Here is a 24,517-nt window from a genome sequence, read left to right as displayed (position 1 = left end):
AGTTTAACAGGCTGCTGGTGCTGCATTTACATAAAGAGATGTGAAGCATGTTAAACAGTTTTAAAGTCAAGACAATTCTCTAGGGCACAGGGAATCAGTCACCCAGTTAAGTGGTATTCCAGGGACTGGTGCTCCCATCTATTCCTCCTGGAATTCTCTTAGAATCAGGCAGGCATGAGTTTCCGTACTGCGAAGTAGCCACATGCACACATGGAATCGCAACCTTCCAGCAGTAACCGCCTGTGCCTGGCTAGACAGGAATTTTTTTTATGTCCTTCTGTTCTTTCCTGCTGCTGGATGAATGGGGGAATAGAATTTCCCATCCAATACCAGAAGGCTGTGGAAGCTTCTGCCATGGACCATCGGGAAACAGTCTGTTGCTCAGAACCAATTCTGGGGCCAGAAGGTGAAATAGCTTGAACTCTGGCCTTGTACAAACAAGTATCTTTATGTCTTTGAAGATACTTTTGATACTTACTCCTCCACTTCCTCTTCCCCAAGATGTAAAGAGAATCTATGTCTACTTCATATAACTCTTACTTTCACTTCCATTATTTGGGGTTGGCCACAATACTCTCATCAGTGAACACTGATGTAGAGTGCCTTTGGGCAAGATGTTGGCTATCTTGGTGATGTCTGTCCAGAGAGGTGATGTCTGTCCATTTACTACAGCCATGCTTATCCCAAAGCCTGCCATTTTGTTAGTTTGGGGTAGAGAGACATCCAAGAATGGTTGAACATACCTTATGGCTCTGCCATCTCAACTCTTGTTCTGCTTTCTTTGTTAGGTTTGTAATCCTGAAACCGCTTCACACAATTCTTTGCTGAATTGTTTTTGAAGCAACAGGATGAAAGTCCACAAACTCAGATTACAGTAGGTCAGAGATATTGTGTGCCTTCTGGTGTGGATGAGTCTTAGCATTTCTTGACACCCACATGCTTTCCTGGGCCATGTCTTTTGTACATGGGATTTTTACTGGAAGTGTTGAAGGAGAACTGCACTGCTTTAAGCACATGGTTTCTTTCTGCTGAGGACTACTGAAGGCAGACACACAAGACAAGCTGAAAATGGATCAGCACAGGAAGAATTGGTATAAATATGTGGGAGGGGACTTTGCTAGGCCCTCTCCAAATCCAGGGGTCCTTTACCTGGCTGGTTTGGGGCTTCAACCCAAAGTGGTGTGTTATAAAGCTCTTGGGCTTTGACCGAGCTCATTACAAAAGCTGCTGCCTTGGGGAAAATTAATGGCATTACTTGAAATATCATACCTATTATGACAGAATGGAATTGAAACTTGCTTCCCCATTGTGGTATGGTCTAATAATTGCTTTATTGGGATGGTTCATTTTAGGCTAGGTCCAACTGGCTTCATATCTAGTTCTGATTGTGCTAGACAGTAATAATGTGTGTTCTGTACTGAGCCTAAAAACTACTGGTGAACATAATGCAGCGATATGGTTTTGTGCAAGAGGTGGTATTCATTTCTTGTTCCTTTAAAAAAGAAACCTGAATGTACAGGTATATAGTAGCCTCTTAACAAACTAGAATAGCTAGATGGAATAAGAGGTTACAATAAGCAATTCCACCTCTTAAAATACTGCTAGATGTGATTTCTTTTGATAGCTGGGCTTTTCTTGCCACAGGTGCACCAGATCCCACGGCAGGGGCTAGCATTGATGACGAGAATTGCTGGCATTTGGACGAGGAACAAGTGCGAGAGCAGGTGAAGCTGTTCCTCTCCCAAGGAGGGTACTATGGCTCTGGGAAGCAACTCAATTCCATGTTTGCTAAGGTGAGAACTCCAGAAATCTGCATCCCTTTTTCCTTTCTGGAGACTGAGTTGGCATTGACATAGTTTTAACTGACCTCTTTTAATAGCTCCTAAGGGTTAAAGTGAATACCACAGGAAGTGTCTTCTGTCCTTACTCACAAATATTTTGTCACTTCTAATAATCGATGTTTAGATATGTCCACCCAGAGGAACAAACATAAATGAACTTAACATATGTGACGCTATGAAATAAAGACTAGTAGCCACAAAATGGTATAGGATCTCAAGAAGTATATTGTCTCATCCTCCCTGCAATATATCAGACCCAACCCTGATCCCTCCAATGTATTATATTATGTAAGATGCTCAGGCCATTTAAATGTGTGCGCGTGCATGTGTGCCGTTCCATACAACCTATTCTCAGTATATGCTAGAACTAAGTCTTTAAGCCAAGAAACCCTGAAGGAGACTTAAAACTGAAGATAACCTTGTGTGTGCGTTAAGTTAAATAATGCAACAGAGCATGATGAGGTGCCCTTCGTCCTACCAGGGCATCTCATCATTCTCTGTTGTGTCCCTGCCACTTCAGTGTTCCCACTCAAGAGGACATCATGTCACATGAAGCCCTCTATTTCAAAGTGGTGGGAGTAAAAGTCCACTGAGCATACTAAGCAGCATAAATATTAACAACCTGTATTAACCACCATCTATAATTTAGTGACAGCGAGCTATTTTTATTTAACAGAAAGTTGCAGTTAGTGGGCTTAGAATGGTGTAACTGCTGAGGATGGCACTGTTAATAAAGAGGCAGAATATACGTTCACAAGTAATAACAGAAATGCTTTTCCTAACTTGCATGGGTTTGGCTTTGCAATCTATATAATAAAAGTTTTTACATCATTGTTTAAATGTTCCCTTTTTATATATAAAAGAGAAACACACCTTTCAATGAACTGCTCAATAAAAACAAATGAGAAGGCACCTTCTGCCTAGATATTTTTCCTTTAAAGCAAAGGGGAAGTAATTGCATAGATGGTCTAACATTCCTTATTGTAACATGTCCCAATCTTTGTTGTTCCATGATTTGAGACATCATTGCTCTTTGCTGTGTGCTGCATTTTGATTACAAACAAATCTAAGTTTGTTAATGACATGATCTGAAATCCTTGAGCTTATGTACTCCATCTTTCCTCCTGATGTTCATGGAGCCATGTTTGAAGACTTACTGCTTTAGGAGGTCTTTAGCTACATGTTATGACTTCCAGATTCAGAAGTCTGTTCCTTGCTCACAAAGTGGGAATAAACCACAGTTCAAGATTCCAGTTGGTGGGTGTTACAGAAGCAAGGGGGAAAGGTGTCTTTCCTTGCTGGGAAACTGTTATACAAAGTGACCCATTGAGAAAGTATCCTCTGGTGCAGTACTAGAACAATAACAAAGTAACAGGGTAGAAACACTGGAAAATACTTTATAACAAACCATGTACCACCTGTGCAATCTAGCACACTGGGAAGAGATTAGGAGAAAATGAAGCCAAAATATGTCTTTATAGAAAGGTTTATTACAAAAAAAAGGAAAAAGAGTAGAAAGGGTGGTTGGCTTAAAAAAGAGGGGACGGTAAAAAGGCAAAACAAAACAAAAATATGGGGAAAAGGAATGCAAAAACACCACGCACAGACTTTCAAAGGAAAATCATACCATTGATCTAACTCAGCTAAGAACACGTTACTTAGCAGGTTCCTCAGAGCATGTGCAGAGTTCCTTGAAGTAACACGATGTTGGAGGATAACCCCTACCTAACCTCCTGTGGACCTCACTTTCCATTTAAAACTAAAGACAGGAGAAAAGCTAAAATTTCCAGATACTTATGGTCAATTGAATTGGACCTAAACCAGCCTCCTCTTTAAGAGTGATGAGCTGATTTTGCCGATCCCACGCAAAACCCCATCTCTAATGTCAGAGGCTACTGTTACCAATCAGAAAAGTAGTAAATGATAATCCTACCCCTCGAGCATCTGGTGATGGCCGAGAACCTCCATGATAAATAGGCAGTCTGGCCAAAACTGGATTGTCCTTTGTATAAAAAGAATTAAATCTGGCAGGATGGCCCAACATGGAATGGAAATGAATGGGTTCTTCTAATGTAAATGCCAGGTGTCCAAGATCTAGGTGGCACTCTTGAGCCCTAGTAAGATGTTAAGGTTTCTGTCACAGTGGACAAGAAAAAATTTCAAATCTGATTTATGAGGTACCTGATTTCAGACATCACAACAGATTGTGGTTAGATTCAAAACTTGAGGTTAGATTAAAAATTTATTAAGCCTTCAGTCTCAGTTCTATGCTGAGGGGAGGTAGATTTGAGCTTGAGGATTTCAAGCTCATTCTTGTCATGAGCAAATTTTACTTCAATGATGTTTGAATAGAACCCTGGAGTACTGAAGTTTCCGAGAAAATTTTCCAGTCTTATTTTAGAACATTCATTTATGATGAGTACACACATTTCTTTAATAATTCCTTTCATAATCTATAGAACAATTAACCGAAACCTTCCTCCTTCAGTAAGACCCATTCCTTTCCCTCTCTTGGTCCCTGATTAGCAATGTTTGTTGAAATTGTTCTTGTTTTCATCAGCACAGTATACCCAAACATTTTTTATCCATTAAGTAACGGGGGGAAAGTCTGGAGTGGAATGTTTTTCCTTAGCCACCACCTTCCTTCACATTATGTTGGATCCAGCCTGGTTTTTCCTCTTTCTGACCAATTTCTTCTTCTTTCTATTGCCCCATTCTACATGGCCACATGTGGGCTCTATGATCCCCAGAATAGCCTTTTTTGGGTGGTCCCAAAAAATGGAGACCCCTCTACCTATTTTCACCAGTAGAAAAAGTGGCAGGAGCCAACACATAGTACAGATCTTTCACACTGCTCCTCATTTGACCCAAACAGCCCATTGAAATCAAGGAGGCACACACACCCTTGGTAGGAGATGGTGCAGCCTACATTTTCCAGGGAGTCCTGGGAGTTCTGCGACTGGAGCTCCCAGCTTTTTAAAGTGTCATTATCAACTGCATTGGGGCGGGGGGAGTTCTGATTGGAACTGTGGTGTGAGGGGGTTTAAGTTTCTCCCTGTGACATTTTCCCAACCTGAAGTGATTCTGAGGAGTCACTCCTCAGGTTGTCATCTATGGCAATTAAGGAAGAAGAGTTGAGGGAGTGGGGAGAGAAAGATACAGCGAAGCAGCCATGGCTGCTTCTTCTGTCAGGTGCGATCAACACACTTGGCCTGTCCACATTCCAAGGAAAGAGATCTCCCATTCTGGATTGTCCTGGCCTCTTTCAACAGACTGGGAATTAAGCTAGGAAAAATTCCATGGTACATCTTGATTTTAAACAGCAATGTTTGAATACCACAATAGTCCTGTAGTCTTGCAAGTATACATGCATTCTTTGCTTGTCCTTTGCACACTAGGTACTGAGAAGACTTCTCCATCTTGTAGGAGTGAATAATTCCACTGAGGGTCTATGTTTCTTGCTTAATTTACAAAAAAAATGTCTTCCTCTCCAGTTGATTCATTTTCTGGGTAATTGAAATATACCACTCTTCTTCCTTTGCTTTAGGTCCGTGAAATGCTGCGCATGAGGGATTCCAATGGAGCCAGGATGCTGACTCTAATAACTGAACAGTTTATGGCAGACCCACGGCTTGCTCTCTGGAGGCAGCAGGGGACAGGCATGACAGACAAATGCCGGCAGCTATGGGATGAGCTGGGTGAGTTTCCTCACCTCTGGTAGAGCAAGAGGATGATAGTTTGTCCAACAAACAATGGATGATAGTTTGTCCAACTTTGTGATGGATATTACTTGATTTAGCTTTGTGTTCAGATTGGTTCAGCAGTCTAGAACTCTTGAACAGCCTAGAGCAGAAGAAGTAATTCTGGTGGTAGAGATGGTGAGTGAAATATAATTGCCAGCTTGCACTCAGGACTTGGTCTAATGTCTACCCAAAAAACAACAACAACCCCCAGCCAATCAAAAAAGACAGAGTGCTGTTGAGGAACTATCAAATATGACACTCAGTATAAACATATATATTTGCATAAGCATGCTTTTGGCAAGGATAGCAATGATTGAGAAGAGTATGCTAATATGGGAAGGTAACAAGGGAGCTGAGACGGGTAAGCCAAGATCACTGAATACGGCTGTGGCCTCTCTTTCTCTACATTCTCCTCTGCAATTTATTCCTGGGTCTCTAGCATACATTGTCCACATTTTTCAAACCTTTTTTTTGCTTGCAATTCAGAGTATTCACCATAACGTGTAAAAGACAAGGAAAGAGAGACCATGGGTTGGAATGCAGCCTTTGAGTTGAAGGCACAATAGCTACAGTTTTGTGGCAAGTCATAAAGTTGGATCCTGTGGCTCCATCCTGCTAACAGCAGCTCTTTTCCTCCAGTGCAAGAAGCCTTCTATCAAAGTAAGAGGGATTCTCTTGCATCAGCAGAAGTCTCCTTAGACTGGAGGAAAGTGCTGCCCTTAGTAGAATAGGGTCAAAGGATCCAACCCAAAACAATTAATAAAGATTTAATTCTTCACATTTCTTATTTAAATCAAAGTATTCTGTGCTGCCTTTAAGGGCCTATGCAGACTTGTTCCTTCCTGCCAAATGTTTTTAAGTTACTGGGGATCTGGGTAATTTCCTCCTTGTTCCATCCTGCCCAGCTAGTTTTAATCTGGAAATTCTTACTTAATGCTGTTGGTCTATGCTTTTTATGCTGGGCTGGATTTTAATGCTGGATTTTAATTAATATCTTTGTTTTTATTATTTTTGCTTTGTAAGCCAACTCAGACAAGTTCCTGAAGAGGCAGCATAAAACTGACCTGAATAAATAGACAGTGTGTCTGCTGGGGCTTTGATGTGTGGACTGACTGAGTGTTACAGGCACCTGATGTCACTTGTGAGAAACTATACGTGTTTTCCCTGCGCCTCATGCTAGAACTTTATTTAGGGACTGAGTTTCTACCACTGTCCCAGTGCAACAGAGGATGCTCTTTAAGCAGAAAAAAAGGCAAACGCCAGCAGTGAGCCACAATTTCATTAACACTTTGCTATCTTTTTTTTTCTTTTTAGCATTGTGAAGGCTATGCATGTATCTTCTCCTCTTTCTTTTTTTAACAGTGAACAGTGCTAAGCAGTTGCCCTACAGCTAGGTTTACCCAACCCTTGTGAAAAGGGTTCTCAACCCCTTCAATCCACTGTGCTTTTTATCTTCTGAAGAGGTCCTTATTCTTTACTGGCCTTTGTAGCAGGAGAAAGCTGGCCTTCCTAAAAGATACATGGTTTTGAGTTCATGCTGAATTATACAGCCATGCAGTCACTACCTAATCTGTAGTTTGAACAGAGGTTTGTTAAAGGAGAGGTGTAATTCTATTCCTAGCAAGATTATAACAGTTCTTCAGAGCTCGAAGGCCTCAGATGATGCTCATACAGGATCCTGCTAGTTTGTTGTTGTTTTTTTGAAAATTTTATTGGTTTTTATAATATAAATTTTCCATATCAACAAACAACAATGAAAATAATATGAAAATCTAAATCATAACTAATGTTGTAATTATTTAAGTACTTAATAAAAAATAAAGGAAATTTTTTTGACTTCCCCATCACCTCCGTCCGCCTCTTAATAAAGTATTCTATCCCATCGTGATATGATATGATCTTAATTATTCTTATATCTCAGTTAAATTTCATTTACAGTAGTCTATCAATATAATTAATTACACTTCTTTATGTTAATAGTGTCATCTAATGTTGTCTAGATCAGAGTAAAAGGTACTTTTCCATTTTCCCCAGTAGGATCCTGCTAGTTTAACACAAGAGAAAAGTCAATATTGTGTTTGCCCAAGCATCTTTGAAATATTAATTGTAGTGGAAGTACTACTGGAGATATTAATTGTGAGAAATAACAGCTGGACTAATCTGTCTGAAGATTGTTTACATATCTTCTTTGTTTACATTTTTTGGTAGCACCATATTGGGGAAGAGAGGAAAATGTGGGAAATGGTGGTTTTGAACCAGCTGAACTGCACTGTAGTCCTTTCTGACAATTGTCTTAGGACAGTTCACGTTTTATGAAATTGGTAACATTGCTCTACCTTGTATCATAAAGAGGAAGGGCTTGTGTTCCGTTGGTCTGGGATACTGCCCTTTTTAAGGAAGTGGAAGGAGCCATAGCTCAGTTTATCATTTGCTCACAAAAGTTTGCAGGCTTAGTCCCCAGCATTTCCAGCTAAAAAGGCATTTATGTAGTGCTTTCATCACTCAGAACACTTCACATATGTTGGGTCAGTAATCTTTATAACAATTCTGACAGGCCAGTGTTGTTATTCCCATACTGCAAATGGGGTTCTTAAAGAGTGCCAAGTTAAAGATCTTGGGCAGACCTATCAATCTAGGACCCTGGAGAGCTGCCACCAGCAATACTAGACAGTACTGACAGAACAGTAGTAAAAGGCAGATTTATGTGTTCAAGAATATCTTAATCCATTTGGTTAGGGCTTCCAGCCGGATTTTAGATTGGAAACTTTATTGACCTGGCAGATTACCTGTATCGAACGGTTGTGACTGACTTGATTATCCTAGGTTTTTCAGTGGCTTTCTATAGTATCCTTATAGAATGCCATACAGAGTGGGTCTACAATAGATTTCAGAAGGTGATTTGGGGTGATTTCCCCCCTATCTTTTGCAAGGAAGTTATCATGTGGGATTCCTCAGGAATCAGTTTCATTGCCCATTATTTTTAAGCACTACCTGAAACTCCTTGGAGAGGTCATCTGGATTTCCAGGTGTCTGCCATCACACAGATAGTCATTTATCAGTCTTCACTGATTCAACAGCTGTGCCTTTTGTGGAAGACAGAAACCTAGCTACTGTCATCCATGCTTTAGGGGCCTCTTAATTAGACTGGCATCACATATTCTTCATGGGGCTGGCCTTGAAGGTGGTCTGGCAACTGCAGCTGCTGAAAAAGTATGCTGCTAGACCTGTTGGGAATAAATAGATAGAATCGTATTATATTCCTGTACTGAAATATCTGCATTTACTGTTGCCATGTTTCTGGGACCAATGTAAAGTGCTGGCTTTGACGTATAGAGCCACAATGCCTCATTCTTACATATCTCAGGAAGTACCCCTCCTGTCTATAGTGTAAGATCAGATTAAAATACATGTATATAGGTCAGACAGACTTGAGAGGCAAAGCACCCTCAGAGGCTAAGCTGCAGCCAGGCAGTTAAGGGGGAGAAAATTCTGGGGGTCCTGATCACCGTGGGGGCTATAAAGACAGCCCTTTGCTTATCTTTGTGTCTGTTTGGACTTGTAGCAGACAGCTACCCAACAGGGGGAGAAGCCAGGAAGGACTCCATTCCCACTGCCGTGCCAACCTTCTGCTGAGCTACAACATGACCAATGGCAGCATTGACCAGTGTGTTTCCAGCTGCCCTGCTCTGGGGTTGCTAGTTTTCCTGCGCTAGCCTAGCTTTTGTACCATTTCAAGCTGTATGATAACCAGGACGAGTATGCCTCTCTACCTGTGGTCATGTAGTCTTTCATTGCAGCTTGTGTAGGCACAGGAGCCCTGCTACAACAAGAGAGTTGGCCCCCACATTCATCTGACTTGCTTTCAGTATTCCTGATCCTGTTTAGTAAATATGTGGAGTGCTGTACAGCTGACTCCCTGGTTGTGGTTTGATAGATAGGGATTGGTTCCCACCCTTCGGTTGTTATTGACCTCAACTGGCTTCAGGATGCTGCACAGATTGAGGGGGGGGTGGTCCAACGTGTGTGTAGGTGTGATCTTGCAAGGGAAGGGTCCCCAAGTTGCACACTCCCCTTGATCACTGCTGGCATCTAGTATTTTGCATGGGGACAAGGTAGGAATTGATGAAGCTCAGAGGATGCTGGGGTAAATGAGAATGGGTGATGATAATGAGCCCCCTAAGTTCATCAGGGAAATAGTGCTTAGAGGGTTGACAATTAAAATGATGTGTGTGTGTGTGTGTGTGATTGCAAATCTGCATAAACAGTCCATCTCAAGAGATTATGTTTGATTGAGCCAGATCTCAGTTGCATCCAGACTGCCTCCTGAGATGTACCCATCCAAGGTTTGAATTTCAGTATGCTATACATGCCCTGACCCGGATGGCCCAATGTAGCCTGATCTTGTCAGATCTCAGAAGCTAAGCAGGGTTGGTCCTGGTTAGTACTTGGATGGGAGACCGCCAAGCAAGTCCAGGGTCTCTATGCAGAGGCAGGCAATGTCAAACCAACTCTAAACGTCTCTTGCCTTGAGAACCCTACAGCGTCACCATAAGTTGGCTGTGACTTGATGGCACTTTTCACTACCAGGCTATACCCATGCCTGTCCACTGTGCTCTGGAAGTATATGGCTGGTGTTGACTGCAGGGCTGCTGGGGAATGTCTAATGGCCTGTAACTGCACTTGGAAAAGGGGAACTCAGTAGCTGAAGGGGACATCTGTGGGATCCCTGGAGTGTGTTTATTTGAGGGCTCCTCACACATACCACAGTTCTCCTAGCAGAGATATATGTGTTCCTTTTATTCTCTTTCTCATAGTGTTCAATGTGTGGGCAGTGGCAGCTGATGTTGGCTTCCTCCATGGCTTCCTGTGATGGGGGTGTCATTGGAATATTGCATTGTGATGGGTGTGTGTCACCTATTGCATGTACACCAATGCAGTTGTTATGCTCTCTGTACCTTGGCACAAGCTCTTTTGTTTACTTTTTCTCTCTACTACTGAGTAAGCATGGCATCCCAACTAGCACCACTGGTGATGCCCCAGCATCAGAGATGTATTGGGGTCTTTGGGTTGTTATTGTTTAAACAAAATAACAAATATACCTGACACCAGGAAATTGCAGCACCTTATGCTGCTTAAGCTCTTAGTTTTGCCATCTGGAAAACAGGAAAAAATAAAATGAAAAAAGGAGAAACAAGTTTTTAGTAAACCAAATGTGTTTTTTTAATTTGGACCTAGAAACAGATTGCATACAGTCACAGTATTAAGGACCACCACCAGATTTGTGTATTGGGTTAAATTTAACAAACTAAAAACACTGACATTTTCATTCATTACTGTCATCCTAATATACAGTATGTTATATTAATTGGGGACAGAATTAGTCACACTGAAATATATCCTTGAAAATAAGGTGCATGTGTCTACAATACAATTAGATATAATTAGATATGAAATGCTTTTAATATGTATTGTAATGACCAACAAGAACGTATATCAAGTGTAGACGGACTGTTTATCCCCCTCCCTTTTTCTTTCCTGTACCCTACATCTACAATAAAAATTATTTTTTAAAAAATATATTAGCCAGATAAAATATAGTGCCTTGCCTGTATCTTTCCTTGCCTGTATCTTTCCTTAAGACCAGCATGTAACAGCTCTTTGCATAACCACTGCTATATAAAATTTAGTGAAAGCTGAATTCTTTGCATTGGTCTGGATAAAGCAGGCCTTATGGGGTGAAGAACTGGATACACTTTGCTGTAGTGTGATGTTGATCTAAACGTTTCTCTCCCCCAAGCCATTTTCTATATGGGCACCTTCATCCAACAGTTTAGATACCTCTGCCCTTGCATGTTATAAGAAATCTAAGTTGGATTGGATAACGTCAGCAGCTTTTCAGATTTTAAAAATAATCAATTGACATATCACTGCAGCATTATAATGTTATAATTATATCTCTGTTGGATCCTCTGAATTCCAACTTTCATTAACACAGAGAGCAAATTTCTTTCATGGAGGAAATATAATGGGAAAAGCCTATCTCTGCATTGAAAAGGGCTAGAGACTTTTCTTAAAAAGGAAAGCTGGGGATTCAGAGCAACTAGTAGACAGATTGTTATGATATTACAATGCTACAGTGATACATCAATTGGTGATTTTTAAAGGCTTCTTGTGGTGGTGAAAATGGCAGCTGAGGATGGAGGCGGGAAGCTGAAGGAAGAGTTGTTTGTTTATTTGTCTGTCTGCAAAATTTGTATGCTTCTTTTTTGATCTTACAAGGGCTACCAAGGCAGCTAACAATTTAAAGCATATGTATTAAAACCACATTTGAAACCAATAAAATCAACCTCCCTAAACACACATCATTAAAACAATTAAAAACAGAGTTTAAAACACTTACAAACATAAAAACAGCAAAGGAAACATTGTTTAGGAAGGAGGGATCACTGAGGGAATGCCAAATGGAACAAAACGATCTTCACCCACAGGTGGAAGACAGTAACAAAAGGGGACAGATGAATCTCCCTGGGGAGAGAGTTCCAGAGCTTTGGTGCCATGAGAAGGCCCTCTCCTGGGTTGCCACCTGCCTAATCTCCGAAGGCGGGCCTCTGAAGATGACTATAGTGGTCAGGCAGGTTCATATGGGAGTAGATGTTTCTGAACACTTTTCAAGGGCAGCCCCACAAAGAGCGCATTACAGTAATCTAATCTCCATGTAACCCAGGCTGGACCACATTGGCCAGATGTTTTTCTGCCCAGGAAAGGCCGCAGCTGGCTAACTAGTCAAAGCTGGTAAAAGGCACTCCTGGCCACAGCTGCCACCTGCTTATCCAGCAGTAGGCCTGTTTCCAAGGGCACCCCCAAACTACGTACCTGTTCCTTCAAGGGGAGAGCAACCCCATCCAGAATGGGTGACACATTAAATCCCCGGTCAGACCTTCCACTTGCCCGTAGCACTTCTCTCTTGTCAGGATTATTCAGCTTATTGCCCCACATCCACTCCAAAATTGCCTCCAGGCACCATTTCAGGGTTTCTACAACCTCTCTGGGATCTGCTGGAAGTGCGAGGTAGATTTGAATGTCATCCATGTATTGGTGACCACCCAGCCCAAATCTCTGGATGACCTCACCCTACGGTTTCATGTAAATGTTAAGAGCATTTGGGGACAAGATGGAACCTTGCAGGACCGCATAGATCCTCCAGCACCACCTTCTGACACCTACCCTCTAAGTGTTACCAGAATGACTGCAGAACAGTGCCTCCCAATCCCAGCCCAGATAGGCGGTCCAGAAGGATACCATGATCATTGGTATCAAAAGCCACTTAGAGGTCTAGGGGAATCAAAAGAGTCACTCTCTATCCATCTCCCAGCACAAGTCATCCACCAGGACAACCAAGGCTGTTTCAGTCCCATAACAAGGCCTAAATCTGGATTGGAAGGGATCTCAACACTTTGCCTCATCCAGGAAAGCTTGAAGTTGGCAGGGCCTGCAAAAATATGCACCTTTCCATCCACACAGCGTGCAAGCACACTTGATTGTGGTCTTTACATTACATTAAAACAGGTTTGCGAAAGATGAGGAGAAACACAGAAAGTAGATTATTAGGGGGGTACAATATGTGGATGCTCCAAAAAATCTTGCCCTGGCTTGGATGCCAAACCAGAGTAAAACCTCCATGTGAAGCAGCCCATGGTATATAATGAGCAGTATCACTTGTTGCCATGCCCTTATCCATTCTAGTAAGAACCCTATTTTAATGGCAGCTTTGTGTGAGAGCTGGGTCAAGATCACAGTAAGGAGTGTTATGGGAACAGGATGCTATGAAAAACTTTTGAAGTATCTCTGGAGTGGTTTGGGGAAATTAAAATAAAAAGACGTCTTGAATACAAATGGGCTGAAGAACAATGACAGATGAAATTGTGCTCTGATATTGCTGATACAAGTAAAGCGGACATAATTCAGGGTAGAAATCAGGTTATCATTTAGAACTTCTGACCTTGAGTTTGCTGGCATAATTTTAAGAAGGCTTTGTTGTGCAGTTCAAACAGATTTGTCCTGAAAGTCAGAAACAATCTCAGATGCATATGCAACCACTGCCTCTACATTTATGTCTCAACAATGTAATTTAACTTCATTAGGGAAGATATTTATGTCAGTAAGTTATTTTCTTTTATAATTTTTTCCTTTGGGGTTCACTGCATTTCCCTGAAACAAGATGTGGATGTTTCTGAGACTTTTACGGGCATGGAGGCAGCTGGTTGCATGCTCACGTCAGGTAGCATTGACTAACTCCTGATGCATTTCTTCACCTGGTTTATTTTTGCAGGAGCCTTGTGGGTATGCGTTGTGTTAAATCCTCACTGCACACTAGAAGAGAAGGCCTGCTGGCTTCGACAGCTCCGGAAATGGGGCGATATGGATGTTTGCCCGTTGGAAGATGGGAATTACGGCAATGAACTTCCCAACATCACCAGTGCACTTACGCAGAGCTCCAGCCATCGGCAAGGTAAGGGGGAGCAGCTGAACTCTGCTGTAACACTGAATGTCTCCAGTTGAAAAAAAAGTCTTGCAATATTTCAACTTCACATGCACATAAAGGTTGTTCAGATAAGAAATATCCCATTGTTACCTCTACATGCCAGGTGGTAGGGAGTATTTTGAGTGATGTTAAAAGTATAAAATATGAGCCCTGTGGCTCAGAGTGGTAAGCTGCAGTACTGCAGTCGAAAGCTCTGCTCACGACCTGAGTTCGATCCCGACAGAAGTTGGTTTCAGGTAGCCGGCTCAAGGTTGACTCAGCCTTCCATCCTTCTGAGGTTGATAAAATGAGTACCCAGCTTGCTGGGGGTAAAGGGAAGATGACTGGGGAAGGCACTGGCAAACCACCCCGTAAACAAAGTCTGCCCTGTAAACATCGGGATGTGACGTCACCCCATGAGTCAGGGATGACCCGGTGCTGGCACAGGGAACCTTTACCTTTAAAAGTATAACAGTATGCATCTCTAACAATGGTAGTTTCTTACCTTACCTTTACTAGTCACAAGATATGTTCAGATTAACCTGTCTCACTGAACGGGAACTGTTGAATAAAACAGCTCAATTAATATTTGCTGTCTCCTCAGTAATCTCCTATGCTCTGTTTTGCCTTGATCAGTCTATTTTTTTAGCCAGAACTTTAGTAGATACACCTCTGTTTTGCATTGCAATCCTGAGCAGTTCCTACCCAGTTTTGTATATGCTGTAATTTGACTGGCAGTTCTCAAACAAAGAAATGTCTTTTCCAATACCTTGCATTGGAGATCCTTTAAAACTCAGAATCAAGCCTGAGACCTTCGTGGGGGTGGAGGGTGGGAGGGCTGCCCTTAAAATATGCCGTATCTGTTTTCTGGTCATGGCTTTATCTTGGGTATAAGAACATGGCGCCCAGAAATTCTGCTTGTAAGTTTGGTGTGGGGCTGGCTGGGCTGCAGGACTTCAAGAGCTCTGCAATGTGCCCTCCACTTAACAATGCCTGTGCCAGCAAAACAGCACTGTTGCTGCTTAAAAAGTAACATTTCTAGAGTGTCACATGGCGCCCACTTCTTCAGCTTTCTCTCCCCAACCTTTCAGCCAGGAGACACACCGTTCCAATTTTGGTTTTGGTGGACAGGAACACAAAGGTTGAGAACTAACCAAGCCAGCATGAAGGATAATAGGAGGCCACAAGTCATAGCAGGTGACCGTCTGTGTTCATTTCCCTTCAGACTCCTTATCAAGGCCAAGACGCACCGTGTTCACTCGTGCCATCGAAGGCTGTGACCTGCACTGGCAGGATAGCCACCTTCAGCGAATAATCAGCAGTGACTTCTACATCTCTCCTTCTTTCCAAAGGGAAGGCGAGGGCCTTCTCTTCAACTCGCAAGGACAGCCATTATGGCTGGGTAAGCTTATTTTTTTCTTGGCAGTAGCCCTTATTCCTTCTCAGTCCACACTATTTTGAGGGACTCCAGTATGATGGAGGAATATTATTGTGTTTGTTTTAAGAAAAAGCTGCAGCATTTGAATTTGGAGCCTCTTTCTGGGGGAATAAGAATGATATACACATGCGTGTATGATCTCTCTCTAGACACTTCATGTGCTCACCATGCGGAGTTCTCAGCCTCAAGCTTGAGTAGTCCATTTCCTGTGCAGGCTGAGTCCCTTCACAGAAGCCCTTAAAGAATTCTTGCCTGGTCTCTGTTCCTTTGCTGAAGATACCTTGCCTATTCCAACAGGGATGAGGTATTATACTATGGGGTAACATGAGGTGCGGGATCTAGTGGTAGCAAACAGTATCACAAAATGCCCCTGTTAAACAGAAGGAAATGGAAGTAAAAGCTATTCCTACAACATGGAAGCCACACTACTGGCTATACAGAAAGGATATCATGAGGTGGTTGTATAGGTCAGTATGGATTCCCTACATAATCTGTACAGTCCAAAGATGGTATAGTCAAACTGTCAGAGTGTGTTATAACTACTCACTACTGGGAGACATTTCTGAAAATGCTGCTAACTCCACTTACTTTACAGACAAATAACAGCTGGTACCCAAGAGATGTATACTCCATATCCTACATCTCTCCAATCCAGAACAGCAATGCATATGTTGTTCAGATTGTAGAAGTTCTGAGCCTGCCAGGATGAACAAACTGAGCAAGCTTGGAACAACAATATTTTAAGAGGTGCCAGTGAAGTATGTAAGAAAGGGTGCACCTAAGGATCTCTTGCACCACTGCAGTGAACATGGCTGGATGCTACTCAGGTACAGCAACCCAACTATGAAGTTACAGAGGATCCAAGACTGTCCGTTTCCGATCACATTGTACAACTATTTGGGGCTGCCAAGTGGGATGACCCTTTGTTCTGCTCCTAAGCTGTCTATGTTTATACCAGTTCCTCCCAAACTCATTACATCGCAGGCTTACCCAATAAATTATTACTAAATATTCTGAGTCTGAAATACTGCTATCTTCTCTCACTGCTCTGCCTGTCCATGGGCAGGGAAGTCCCTGAAATTACCTAGGGACAGGAGAAAGCGTTGCTTCAGAGTCACACCCGTACCCTTTAAAGGGATGCTGGTACCCCAGCAGCTGATTGGTAGTGTCCCAAGATGGCTCAAAGGGATGGGGAGCCAGAATTTGACTGTGGAGTTAGCTAGTACCACTTCTTACTTCTTGCATGGGTGAGGCCTTTGCGAGAGGCAATAGATAATCAGGCGACGTGCAGCTTACCAGGCTGCCTTGAAATGGATTGGGAAGCAGGCCGAGGAGGAGGCTGACAGCTTCTGTTCACTGTCTGCACTGGAGAGTGGTGGGGAAGACGAGGAAAAATATAGTGGGCGAGAACCCTCTACAAGGCAGCTGAGCTCAGACTGCCAGAGGGACTGGGCATAAACACCCCTGGGCCCTCACATTCTCTTCTCAGAGCCCCTCCTAGAGGAGACCAAAACTACCATGCGTTGTTTTTGATTTGCTGAAAACATTTGAATGGTTTCTTGATTAGATAAACACGTGCTACAAATTCTTTCCTGAAATGTTTGTTGCCTAAGTTGTCTCCTCAGGAACTCAAAGGTGGCCTTGAATAGCACTTGGCAAACCAACAGGGAATTTGGAGGAGGAGGAGGGGAAAGAAGAGGATAGCTGCATTTTAATGCCTAGTGGAAAACGTTTGCTTTAGAGACAGTCATGCTCCTGTGATTTTCTGTCTCCTGCATTTTCCATGCCAGGGACATTTGTAGAGGAGTGAGATATTTGTTGCTTCCCATCCAGCATGTGTCATCTGTTCCTGCTTATGACTTCCCCCTCAGAGTCATAATCCTCTCCACAATAACTAGGATTTCAGGTGGAGAACAACCAGCAGGGACAGATGAATTTATGTGCAACGCAATTGTACTGCATGCAGTGTAAGCGGCTTTCTTGGAATGAAATCCTCACAAACAGTTGAAAGTGCACACTTAATGTATAAGTATTCCAGAGCAGAAACCTTTGCAAAACTCTATAGAAGCTACATTACAAGTTGCAGCTGTTTCCTTGGTAAGGAGAAATGTAGAAAGGGATTATGGTAGAGCACTATATGTGATCCTTTATATTTGAGTACCTGAATGGGGCAAGTTCAGGGGACCATCACATACAATCTACAGCTATATTTGTCTATGGGAAAAGAGAATGCCTCCTTTCACACAGAAATGCCAGGAAGAAGGCTACACTAACACCTTTTTTCCTTTATACAACTACTTTCCATGTGCAGGGAGGCCTTTCCTATAGGAGGAGCATTCAGACATGTAGTTCTCCACCCTCAGTTTGAAGGACCTGTATGATGCTCTGTCCCTGCACATCTGAATCATCCATCAGGGAGAAACAGCTTCAAAATGCTGTAATATTGCACAAAAACGAATGGTGTCAGATGGTATAGCCCTCCTGGGTCTATGCCATTTTGGATTGCAGGTGAGGAACTGCATATTTGAATGTTCCCTTGAATAAAAGCCAAAACAAAACAAAAATCCAGATCATGGAAACCTAGCCTGTCAGGGATGTATACCATATGATATTTCTGCATTAAAAAGGAGATGGAAGAAATGTACTCAAACAACACAAAACAGAAAAAGAAGCAGAAACAGAGAATAGAGAATACCAGGAAAGACCAACTAAATATAAAAATACTACAAACTGGTTGAAAACTCCAAGGTTTGTCAAACAAGAAACATAGTATACAAATTACAATCTGACCATGTGGATTATATTAATTATATGATTTGATAGTAGTTGATGTACTACACTTATTGTTAGAGAAACTTTGAAGCTTTCAATCAGTTCACAATTTTTAAATATTTTGTTGATCTTTCCTAGTCCCCCCCATATTGTCTAGTTGAGCTTTAAGCAGAATCAGCAACAAGGCAGAGCATTAAGAAAGGGGAGTTGAACCCCAAGCTCTTGACATCAGTTGAACTGATGGGTTGCACAGACAATACTACTGACATATTTGCGTTTGAGGCCTAATTGCTTGTTGTGTTTTGCATTATGCCACAGAACATGTTCCTACAGCCTGTGCCCGGGTTGATGCTCTTCGATCCCATGGATACCCTAAGGAAGCACTCCGTCTGACTGTGGCTATAATCAACACCTTGAGATTGCAGCAGCAGAGGCAACTTGAGATATACAAGCATCAAAAGAAAGGTCTGGGCATTCTTTTACTGGTCTTCTTGATGGGTAGTTTTGGGGGTGTATGAGACACAGCAGTACCCAGTAGTCATTCTCCAGAGCTCTTCCAAAAAAACAGGAAATACAAGGCCAGGCCATGCTGGATTTTTTATCGTTAAAAGTAGTATTTTCACAAGTGCATGTAATGGATGCCCTGACCTGGACAGCCCAGACTAGCCTGATTTTGTCACATATTAGAAGCTAAACAGGATCAGTCCTGGTTAGTACTTGGATGGGAGATCACCAAGGAAGTCTAGGGTTGCTACACACAGGCAGGCAGTGGCAAACCATCTCTGTTTATCTCTTGCCTTGAAAACCCTGTGGGGTCACCATAAGTCGGCTACGACTTGACGGCAAAAAAAATGTAATGGATGGAGTGTGTAACTGTACTGCCATGAGAATGTGTTCAACATACTAAATGAAAATGAACAATCACTGTGGGATTTTTCTCATTTTATGTCCCTTACATCAGAACTGCTGCAGAGAGGAACCACCACCATCACAAATCTGGAAAGCTGGGTGGGGCATCCCCTCAACCCCATTGGCTGCCTGTTTCTCACTTTGACAGAAGCGTGTCGAGTAGAAGACAAAAACTGTCTTGAAATCTCAGGTACGGAAATAATTAGCAGCCCAGTTTGTCAGGCCCTAAACCCAATGCAGAGTTTCTCTATGCCTTTGCATCTCTCCATTCCAAAAGTGAAATCCACAGGTTTCTCCTGTTGTATACTGGAGCTATGTACCGTGTTTGTCTGGCTTCCTGTGATGAGCACAGAGTAGCCCATGGGGAGGATTATCTGCCAACTGAACAGCCCTTTTCTGTGAAAGAAGCAAAGCTCCTTATTGCTGCCAGAGCCTGGGACCAGCCTGAAGACTTGGAATCCATTATGCCCTTTTGTGATGAGTTGTCCATGGCTCATGTACCCTCCAGGCGACTGCTGGGAACCAGAGAGCTCTGTGATACTCTCCATGGTTTCCCTACAATTGCTGGGATGTGGTTGATGTATTTACTTGTACAGCTCAGCACCGATGAGCAAGTGTATTCAGGCATATGAGCTAAACTGAGAGACAGCCATTGTGTTGTCTTTCAAATGTGTAAATTAGACCAATGACAGAGATGGAACCAATCAGATTGTGACTCTTGCAAGGAGGGAAGGAGGCAAGCACTGGGTGAGGGTAGCTACACATCCAATGGATAACTCTGTTTTCTGTCAGATGCTGGGGATTCCAAGCCTCCAGTGTATCAGCATGTGCCTGTGGCCAACAGTTGCCCTGAGGGTGAAGAATCCTACCTCTCCCTGGCTTTGGAAGTGGCGCTGATGGGGATGGGGCAGCAGCGGGTGATGCCGGAGGGCCTTTACGCTCAAGACAAAGTGTGGCGCAACGAGGAACAGATCATTGCCCGCCTGCAGGAGCTGGAGCTGGATGCTGTGTTGGTGCAGACACTGCGCAAACAGTGTATCCTGCTTCTGGAAGGTGAGAGGTGCTGCTGCTGCTATCTGCCTTCCGTGAGGAAAGAATCTCTCAACCCATTGCACCGAAAAAAATCTGGAGTCCCAACATTAAGCTTACCAGTAGAAACTAGAAGATTCCCATTGGTCACAGTGCGTAATCAGGTGTGGATGGTCAGAGGGGTTGTTTGAATAGAACCATGTGGCAGTAATATGATGAGGTGCAATTTGAGAGCATCATGCTGAAAGTCAAGGAGATATATGGTTATATAATACTTCCCTGAGCACTAGAAAGTCCGCAAAAACAGCTTCCTGTGCCCTTAAGCTGATGGTTGTCGAGCAGCCTCCTGCGCCAAGTGCCGTAGTGACTGTGACTCCTTTGTCCCAAGACTCTTGGGAGGGAAATACAAGTCAGTTATTTGCTCCTTTGAGCAAATTGCTGCTGGTCTCCTCTACCTAGCAGGGATTTATTCCCAAAGCCTGGATTCGCAAGAATGATGTGGGACGCTACTGGTTCTGTCCTACCCAGAGTCTGATGAATGGGCAAACAGAACTCTGTGTAATACTGAATGATCTGCTTGCTGAATAGGCAATCACGTGGCTCTGTTCTTGCACAGGTGGGCCCTTCAGTGGCCTGGGTGAGGTGATCCACCGTGAAAGTGTGCCGATGCACACCTTTGCCAAGTACTTGTTTTCTGCCTTGCTGCCGCATGATGCTGACCTGGCCTACAAGCTGGCCCTGCGCTCCATGAGGTTGGTACAACTTTTCCCACTTCCTTCTTTTTAGCAGAAGGCAGCTTGTAATGTAATGACAAAAAACGCTTGCTACGTGTCTTAAATGTTTCTTTTCTAAAACTTCTACAAATTATTGCAGTGTTGTTATGGCAGGTTTTTAAAGGGAATTGTTTGGTTTCATGCTCACTTTTAAAAGGTAAAATGTGTACAAAATACTGATTAACTGGTGCTGTTGGTCTGTTTTATCATTGTGCCTTAATTTCCTTCTTGCTTAATTTTTGATTGAGTCTTGACTATATCTTAAATTCTAACAAACCCAGGAATTCCAGTATCTTCACTGGTTTTCAAAACCTACTAGTGATTGAGAATACAAAACTGGGAGCGGTAAATTGTACTCCTTTATTGGGACATGCATACTGTCCTTAGTACCTGATGCAAAGAGTGCTTGGACATCACTTGGTTATTGCTGGTCCAGCAAAATATGCAGGGTTGCGGAGGGCAGGGAAGCACCAGTAGGCTGCCAGTTGACAATCTACTGCCATTTGTCTCCAGGTTTACTAATTTGCAAAACTGTAATATAATACAGGGACCCATCAAGTATTGTAGTACCGTAGTTGTGTGACCTAGCCAGCACATCTGGGTGCGAGGAAAAGTCCTGGCTTCCTTTTCCTTGGATTCCCGAGGCTTTTAAACGCAAACATGTGAGCAGGTAGCTCTAAACTGCAGCAGATGCCCTGGAGCATGAGCTCCCCCCACCCCACACTAAGTGAAACCAGATGACTGCTATTCAAACCATGCTTGGCTCTAACATAAAAGGCACAAGAGTGGGATGTTTCTAAACTTATATTTTTTCTTTTACAAGTTTATAAATCATTCCTCAGTTCTCTAGTGGCCTTTCAAGTTTGTTTGAGGCTGGTCTTGCATCCATATGTTATAGAAGCCCTTGAAAGGTTTTCTGTGTGATTGTACACCAGCATGTTATGGGGGGGGGGGGGCGGGGAGACACAAAGGCAGGTGCCCCCTGCATGATTCTGACATTTGCAATTTTGGTTCCTATTAGATTGCCAGTTTTAGAGACTACTGCTTCTGGTGACGTCACCCACCCTCACCATATTGTTTCAGTGGTACCTAGCAGGTACCCACGCTGGTTTACTCTGGGACACTTGGAATCACAACAGTGTGAACTTGCTTCTACTATGCTGACAGCAGCCAAAGGTGGGTGAAGGACATTTTGTGCCACTGAACATAATCACTAGAAAAGCCTGTAATCGAAAGGCAAATAGATTGTAGCAGCTCTTCTAACAGAGTACACAGCACCACAGAGGTAGCCTTTTCTGTCCTTGAAATATTACCAGGAGCTGTCGAGTATGATAAGAACTCCCAGGGAAACTGAGAATCAGTGGAATAAGGACAGCTTTGGCCTTTGATGACTTTGGAAGTAAAGAGAGCAGTGGGGAGGCATTGTGGGACAGGGAGCATTTGCTTCCTGTTGTCAAGGGATCACAGCAAAGGCTGTGCCACTCTGCACTGCCTTTAGGGATGATAAAGCCAGTCTGCAGACTTGTTCCTGATGGCCCACATCAAGGAAGCTAGTTGCTAAGCATGGAGGCTCTGTTCTCTTAGTTCATTGGCAAATAGCGTCATGCATTCCTAAATGCTGAGCCTGTCTGTGCTCTGCTGGGTGGGCGGGACTCCTAAACACGAAAGCCTTATTCCCATATGGCAGTGAGTGGCAGTTCCCAGGCTAGCCCCTCCCCATTCACTGCAGCACAGGTGACGCTGTGTGCCCCACCCATGAAGTTTAGTGTTCCAGGATCCAGGTCAGTGGAGCAATTATATTTGTTTAGTAAATGTTTTGCTTCTCTCAAGTCTGCCTTCCCAAATACTTCTTAAAGCCCGGCTTTGGGCCAAATAGTTGGCTGCCTCTCTCCTTTTTTGTATTCCTTTGTTGCACTTGCCCCAGCTGAGAAGATGTGATTGCTGCCAGTCAACCCATTTGTTTTGATTGCATTTGAAGAAATCTTGGAGATTTCTTCGTTGGTTTAGGAGGACTCGCTGTGTAAGAGCTTGGCAGTGCAGTCCAAGGCAGAGTTAACCAAGTTTAAACTATGATTTTAATGGCCTTTGATCGGAGTTACTCGTCATAGTATTGCACTGCCCCTCGTGTCGCAAGTCAGACTGTTTCTGTGTCCTGGCTGATTGGCTAGGTTGCCTTAGTTTGGCCTTTGGATTGATTGCTATTCATTCTGAGAGCCAGCATGACATGAGATGTACAGTCCAGAAAAGATATAGTCATGCCCAGTAGTCATTGTGGTGTGCTCCTGTATGCCATATGCCCTGTGTGGCGCAGTCACTGCTCCTTGGGATCCTGCCTCACTCTCTTTTGAGTTGATAGAGAAGTTCCTCCTGAACAGCAAGGAAGATGGCACTGCTTTCTGTCCTGTTCTCTTCATGAAGCATTTGGCAGTGGTCCTCTCTGTGGGCTGGTTCGGTGGCAGTGATAGTTCCTGTCTGCATGTCCTCACAGTTCCAGCTAGGCCAGATGGATACTGGCTGCTAAATAAAACTCAGAGGCCAGTAAAATAAAGCCAAAGCTTTAGGCTTCAGAAACCAAGGGACTGTCCATGTCTCTGGCCTCGACTTTGATTTGACATAGAACAGCATTGCTGGAAGCAGGTTAGGCAGGAAAAATCTGACACTGGTTGTATTCCTCAGAGCTTTAAGAAGGAATACCCAGCTTTTGAAAAGTTGGCTACTAAGGCCTGAATGGCCAATGGGCAGGAAGTGATAAAAGGTCTTTCTCTTCATGAAGGCTGGTAGAACATATTGTTAATCAGTGAATAGTCCCAAATTTTTTTTGAATGAAGGGGGACTCTGTAGTTGGAATTTTTGAGTTGTATTGTGTGTTTGTTGTTGGACTTGGAGACTGAAGATGTTAAGCACTGCTATGGTATTACTTACTTGCATGTTTTTGGTGGCTTTGTTTTTCTGTTTTATTCTGCCAAAAGCTTTTAAAGTCAGATGGAATGGTTATCTAAATAAAATCGCCCCAGTGTGCATTGCTGGAGATTTTATTTGTTTACGTTCCTGGACAGCCATCAAACTGGTTGATTACACATGATGTGTTACCCATGACCCTTCATTAAACACTCTTCCTCCTTGTCTTCCTGGATTAACTCTCCAGGCCTAAAGCTGGTTTTGTTCAATTTCTTATAAAGGAGAAAATGCAGTTGAAATTGTCTCCTTTTGTGTTGCAACACAGGCTTCCAACATTTGGTTTGTAGCCTCTCTCTTGAGCCATTGTGGGGTAGCAGTGCAGATAAATGCAATCACTGTAACATTTCAGCCTACATTCATCTTTAATTCTCTGCCTTTATTGACTTCATTAGTAAGTGACAGTTCGGGCTTGTAGTTCCTTGTACCTCAGTAAGTTTCTTATTTATAATATTCAGGCTCTCTAGAATTAATATACGACTGCATCAGCTAAACTCTGGGGGATAATCTATTCTACTTTTGTGGTCCAGTGTAGA

At 43.0% G+C, this 24,517-nt stretch overlaps 1 protein-coding gene across 1 annotated transcript in view; it reads left to right on the top strand.

The window, feature by feature from the left end:
• The window catches only part of ZSWIM5 (zinc finger SWIM-type containing 5), a 163,931-nt gene that overhangs the window by 135,875 nt on the left and 3,539 nt on the right, over positions 1 to 24,517 (top strand). Inside the window, exons 3-11 of the mRNA XM_056844574.1 lie at positions 1,645 to 1,793; positions 5,389 to 5,539; positions 13,914 to 14,093; positions 15,331 to 15,507; positions 18,634 to 18,780; positions 19,277 to 19,414; positions 20,017 to 20,277; positions 20,870 to 21,005; positions 22,048 to 22,202. Coding sequence (XP_056700552.1) covers positions 1,645 to 1,793; positions 5,389 to 5,539; positions 13,914 to 14,093; positions 15,331 to 15,507; positions 18,634 to 18,780; positions 19,277 to 19,414; positions 20,017 to 20,277; positions 20,870 to 21,005; positions 22,048 to 22,202 — 1,494 coding nt within the window. The remainder of the gene's footprint in view (positions 1 to 1,644; positions 1,794 to 5,388; positions 5,540 to 13,913; positions 14,094 to 15,330; positions 15,508 to 18,633; positions 18,781 to 19,276; positions 19,415 to 20,016; positions 20,278 to 20,869; positions 21,006 to 22,047; positions 22,203 to 24,517) is intronic.

The sequence above is a fragment of the Euleptes europaea genome, chromosome 2, assembly GCF_029931775.1.
Source record: "Euleptes europaea isolate rEulEur1 chromosome 2, rEulEur1.hap1, whole genome shotgun sequence".
NCBI lineage: Eukaryota > Metazoa > Chordata > Lepidosauria > Squamata > Sphaerodactylidae > Euleptes > Euleptes europaea.
This window is presented reverse-complemented; position numbering and strand designations above follow the sequence as displayed.